General features: G+C 29.8%; 1 protein-coding gene across 1 annotated transcript; it reads left to right on the top strand.

The window, feature by feature from the left end:
* Positions 1-3,966: 3,966 nt before the first annotated feature.
* On the top strand, positions 3,967-4,822 carry LOC127102444 (profilin-2). Its single transcript, XM_051039816.1, has 3 exons — positions 3,967-4,165; positions 4,302-4,439; positions 4,525-4,822. Exons 1-3 carry the CDS (start codon positions 4,037-4,039, stop codon positions 4,657-4,659), a joined length of 402 nt encoding a protein of 133 aa, XP_050895773.1. The 5' UTR covers positions 3,967-4,036; the 3' UTR covers positions 4,660-4,822.
* The last annotated feature ends 602 nt before the right edge of the window (positions 4,823-5,424 follow it).

Here is a 5,424-nt window from a genome sequence, read left to right as displayed (position 1 = left end):
GCTGTCCGCCACAAGTTGTGTCTTTATCTACCGTCATTCTAATATGTTATGGTCGTCTTCTTCGTGTTCAAGTTCACTTCGTTAATTTTCATTTTTTTTTACCTTTTTTGTTTCTTCTTCTTGAACAAAATTCCTTCCAGTCTTGTTACAAAGTAGTTTTGATGTGTGTTTGAGGTGTGAAACATGTTAATTGATGTGTGTTTTTGTTGTGTTCTATATTTTAAGCTTTCAAATGCCTTCCCAACCTTCTAATTCCAACTACCAACTTTTAAATTTGATAGTGAACTTATTTCATGATGTAATGGAAATTATGTCACTGTTTCATATCGATTAAGAGACAAAGTAAAAGAAAAGAGAGAAGAAAACAGAAAGACAATTCAAAGTGGTTAAAAACTGGATTCTTGATTCAATTATACATTATGGAATAATATTTACAATTGAATCTCAACCACACCACTTTCTCCCTCTGATTAAGATTATCAAGGATTGATAGAGAAGTGATGACTATACATTATTTATAAAAAAACTAAACCCTAACTTTCAACTAACATACTAAACAATTGACTCAACAAACTGACTCAATTCGACATGCTAACTTAAATAACAAGCTAACATATTTTGACAACTACAATTACTCTTCGACTTTGACATATCTCTTCGACTTCAACAGAGTTTGCTATAACACTAGCTCATATCCCATAAACTCCAAATAGAATGTTTGAATAAAAAACATTGTAAACCGATCAACAAAACCAAACAGAATCGAACCAAACCGTTTAGTTTGGTTCGATTTCATTTTTAAAAAATGTTAAAAACCGAACCAAATCAAACAAATGAAAATATCATTGGTTCAAACCTTTTTTTTAATCAAAAACCGATCCAAACCGAATCGGTTACCCCCCTATTTCAAACACTACAAATTTTTTCTAAAAATATTATCCAAAATTACCTAAGCCCATAATAACTAAATTTTAAAAAAAATTAAATACAAATAATAAGGTTAAATCCAAATAAATTTAATATTTCATCAAATTAAAAGTATAGATGCAAAGAGTAATTGTTGCTTGTGAGAAGCATAGATGTAAAGAGTAATTGTTCCTTGTGAGGATGATATCATCTTCATAAACCAACATATAGATGAATATAGTACCTCATGAGCAGTGGCGGAACTGAGGGGGGACGTGGGAAGGTCACGACCACCCCTCAACTTTTTAGTTTTTTAAATTCATATATATTAAATTACTAAAACATCCTTATTTTAAATTAAAATTATTTTTTATTTTTTATTTTTCATTCAAAGTTAGTTTAAAATACATATAAGGTAAAAAGCTCCTACCTTTCCTTTCTTTCTCATATGAGTTTGCTACCGGTACCGGAATCGAAACAGATTAAAGTGATCGGCATCTAACAGGTAAAAAACTTTATTCATTCTTCTTTTATAAAAAAGTAACAAATTAAAGTGATTGAAACTCGTGATCAAGGTAACTTTCTTGAGTTATTGAAATTTTTAGCATCCTACAATGATGAAGTTGCAAAAGTTGTGTTGGAAAATGCTCCACAAAATTGCAAGTATACTTCACATCAAATTCAAAAAGAGCTCTTGCAAATTCTTTCTAGTAGGGTGAAAAAGAGTATTCGTGAGGAAATTGGTGATTCCAAATTTTGTATCGTTGTTGATGAAGCTCGTGATGAGTCAAAAAAGGAACAAATGGCTCTTGTATTAAGATTTATTGATAAAGTTGGTTTAATACAAGAGAGATTTTTTGATGTGGCACATGTTAAAGACACCACATCTTTAACTCTTAAGGAAGCAATATGTGATATACCTTCTCGACATAACCTTGATGTTTCTAACATTCATGGCCAAGGGTATGATGGTGCTAGCAATATGAGAGGAGAATTGAATGGTTTACAAGCCCTTTTTATGAAGGATTGTCCTTAAGCATACTATGTTCATTGTTTTGCTCATCGATTGTAACTTGCATTAGTTACATCATCAAGAGAAGTCAAACCTGTTCATAATTTTTTTGAGAAACTGATCTTTGTTGTGAATGTTGTTTGTTCTTCTACAAAGCGTCATGATGAGTTACAAGCTCCCCAATTAGAAGAAATTGCTTATTTGTTAGAGTATGAGATTGTAACTGGTAAAAGTGCAAATCAAATTGGTACATTGAAGCGAGTTGAAGATACTCGTTGGGGATCACATTATGATTCAATTTCTAGCTTGATAAACATGTATGAAGCAACTTGTTTAGTTTTAAAAAAAATTGCAAAAGATAGAGGGAGTTATGTTACACGTGGGGATGCATATAGTTGTTACAATTACTTGAAGGCATTTGCTTTTATATTTGTTTTGCACTTGATGAAAGAAATAATGGGAATAACAAATATGCTTTGTCAAGCCTTACAAAAAAAAAATCAAGATGTAGTTAATGATATGAACTTGGTTCGTTTAACAAAACATCTTATTCAAGGTTTGAGAGAAAATGGTTGGGATATATTGTTTACTAAAGTGGTATCTTTTTGTGAAAAACATGGTATTGAGATTCCTTATCTTAATGATATTCATTCAACAACAAGATTTGGACGTTCCCGTCTTGAAGAGAATCAAGTCATAATTCAACATTACTTTAAAGTTGAATTTTTTTCCGCTACCATTGACAAACAGTTACAAGAGTTGAATAGCAGATTCAGTGAGCAAACAATGGATTTGTTAACTCTTTCTTGTTCTTTATCTCCTAAGGATGGATATAAAGCTTTTAGCATTGATACTATTTGTTCTTTAGTTGAAAAATATTATCCTATGGATTTTAGTGATCAAGAGAAGAATAATTTGCAATTTCAACTCCAACATTTTCTATTTGTTGCTCGTCAAGCATCAAACTTGAATAATTTATCAACTATTCAAGAACTATGTTCATGTTTGGTTGCATCTGGACGAACTGAAACTTACTTCTTGATTGATAGACTACTTTGTCTTATCATGACTCTTCCCGTTTATACGACCACAACTGAGAGGTCTTTTTCAGCAATGAAAATTATTAAGACTAATTTGAGAAACAAGATGGATGATGAGTTTCTTGGAGATAGCATGACAGTATATATTGAAAGGGAGATTAGTGCAAACATTAGTTCGGAGTTAATTATTGACGATTTCAAGTCACTCGAAACGCGTAAAGCATTACTTTAAGGTAGTTTTAAGTCATGTAATTTAAATTTTTAGTAATTAACTTTGTATTTATTTTAACTTTAATTTTTTTATTTAAAATACTATTTACATTTTATTTATATCTTTATTTTACGTTAGCGGTCATCCCAAATTTTTTTATCTGGCTCCGCCACTGCTCATGAATAGATGAAGAAAAAAAGATCACATTTACTAACAAGAAAGCCAAACTGAAGCAAGTGACCTTAATGCCAGACCTTAATATATGTTAGGCTAACCCTAAATATTTTGGGTTCCAAATTCAAATATGCACTTTAGTATTCCTAAAAAATTTACTGTGTATGATGAATTTTACTATTAAACTTTTTAAATAAAAAAGTCATTTTAAACTTTAATGTCTCTTCTCGTTGTGATAGTTTTGGGAAATCCATTCACTCACTAATCTTTTATTTTTCAAATTAATGATTTTTCATGTCATTTTTCAATTACATATATATATATATATATATATATATATATATATATATATATATATATATATATGTATGAAATTGGTGTAATAAAACATATTTTTTTCTTTATTGAGTAATAATTATGTTATTGATCTAGCATCTATTTTGGGGGAGATTAGAAAAGAATAAATAGTAAATAGAGAGAGTAGTCAAGTCCTAAAATGAAGGAGAATGTAAATGAGTGGCAAAAATTGAGTGGATGTAAAGCAATGGTAGACCGTGCATCATCCCTCACCCTTCATCTAATTCCAATCAAACTCTTATATAAAAACTATATCTCTAGCTCACAAACGCAACACAACAACATTACACAACATTACACAACAAGAATACAAAGTAACAAATTTTTAAGGTAAAGATGTCGTGGCAAACTTACGTTGATGATCATTTGATGTGTGAAATTGAGAGCACCGGACACCATCTCACCGCCGCTGCTATCATTGGCCATGATGGTTCTGTTTGGGCTCAGAGCTCTGCCTTCCCTCAGGTATATATATATATATCATTGTTTGTCATTGTTTCTTGCATTATAACAATGTACAAATGTTGTCTTTTATCCGTGTCGTTGTTGTGTCCGGTACTGAAACTGAAACTGATCAATTTTTTTGGTGATTCTTTTTCAGATTAAGCCTCAAGAGAACACTGATATCATGAAAGATTTTGATGAACCTGGACATCTTGCTCCTACAGGCATGCACCTTGCAGGAATCAAGTACATGGTGATCCAGGGAGAGCCGGGAGCTGTCATCCGCGGAAAGAAGGTAAATAATTATTCAATTTTGCACAAAAATTTCACATTCTCATAAAAATGTCTTGTGATTTTGTATGATTTGTGTGTTTGGATAGGGTTCTGGAGGGATCACCATAAAGAAAACTGGCCAAGCTCTTGTTTTTGGTCTTTATGAGGAACCTGTAACTCCTGGACAGTGCAACATGGTTGTTGAGAGGTTGGGAGATTACCTCATTGATCAGGGACTGTAGACACAGATCCTAAGATGATTTCAACATCAATTTATTAATTTCATATTATTCTTTGTTTTTTTTTTGTTTTGTTTTTTTCCTTTTCCATTTTTATATCTTCTGTTGTATTAACCACATTGCAACCCTTATTTGGGAGTTGTTGCAGATAATAACAATTTGAGACTTAAGCAAATTTTCTCTTATCATTATTTTGTTATTTCATTACTGCCTCTTAATATCTTAATGTATTAGGGAAATATAATACGTTTATACTATCAAGAAAAAAATATAATTTTTCATGCATGTATGAAGAATGCGATTCAATCAATTGATTCTTAATTTTTTGAACAGCAAAAGAAAACTAATACTTTTTTTTAATGATTTTTTTGTCCAACTATAAAGTTAACTCTATGTTGTAAGTTGCTTTTGCGTTTTAAACAACAGAAATGATATTTTCTACCGTATCCTTTTACACCTACATCATAGATAATATATTTTTAATTTTTTATCATTAAATTCTCTCTCCTACTACATTTATATATATATTTTTTATATTTTAATGAATATAAATGTATTTGAAATATTATAGTAATAAATATTTTTTTATAAAAATATAAAAACTATTATTATTATTTTTAAGATTAATATAATGATTAATCAATTTTATATTTTTATTAACCAATATTTTATATTTTATTAACCAATTTTATTTTATTATAAATAAATATTTTTAATATATGAATGTTTATTAACCACTTCCATCACTCCATTAATCAATTTTTTACA

This window comes from Lathyrus oleraceus, chromosome 7, assembly GCF_024323335.1.
Source record: "Lathyrus oleraceus cultivar Zhongwan6 chromosome 7, CAAS_Psat_ZW6_1.0, whole genome shotgun sequence".
In the NCBI taxonomy this organism is placed as follows: Eukaryota; Viridiplantae; Streptophyta; class Magnoliopsida; order Fabales; family Fabaceae; genus Lathyrus; species Lathyrus oleraceus.
The sequence above is the reverse complement of the archived record's forward strand: the minus strand, read 5'-3'. Positions and strand labels throughout refer to the sequence as shown.

Coding starts and splice junctions, on each gene's coding strand:
- LOC127102444 (XM_051039816.1), top strand. CDS start 4,037: ATGTCGTGGCAAACTTACGTTGATGATCATTTGATGTGTGAAATTGAG. Junction 4,166..4,301: donor AGAGCTCTGCCTTCCCTCAG/GTATATATATAT, acceptor ATTCTTTTTCAG/ATTAAGCCTCAAGAGAACAC. Junction 4,440..4,524: donor CTGTCATCCGCGGAAAGAAG/GTAAATAATTAT, acceptor GTGTTTGGATAG/GGTTCTGGAGGGATCACCAT.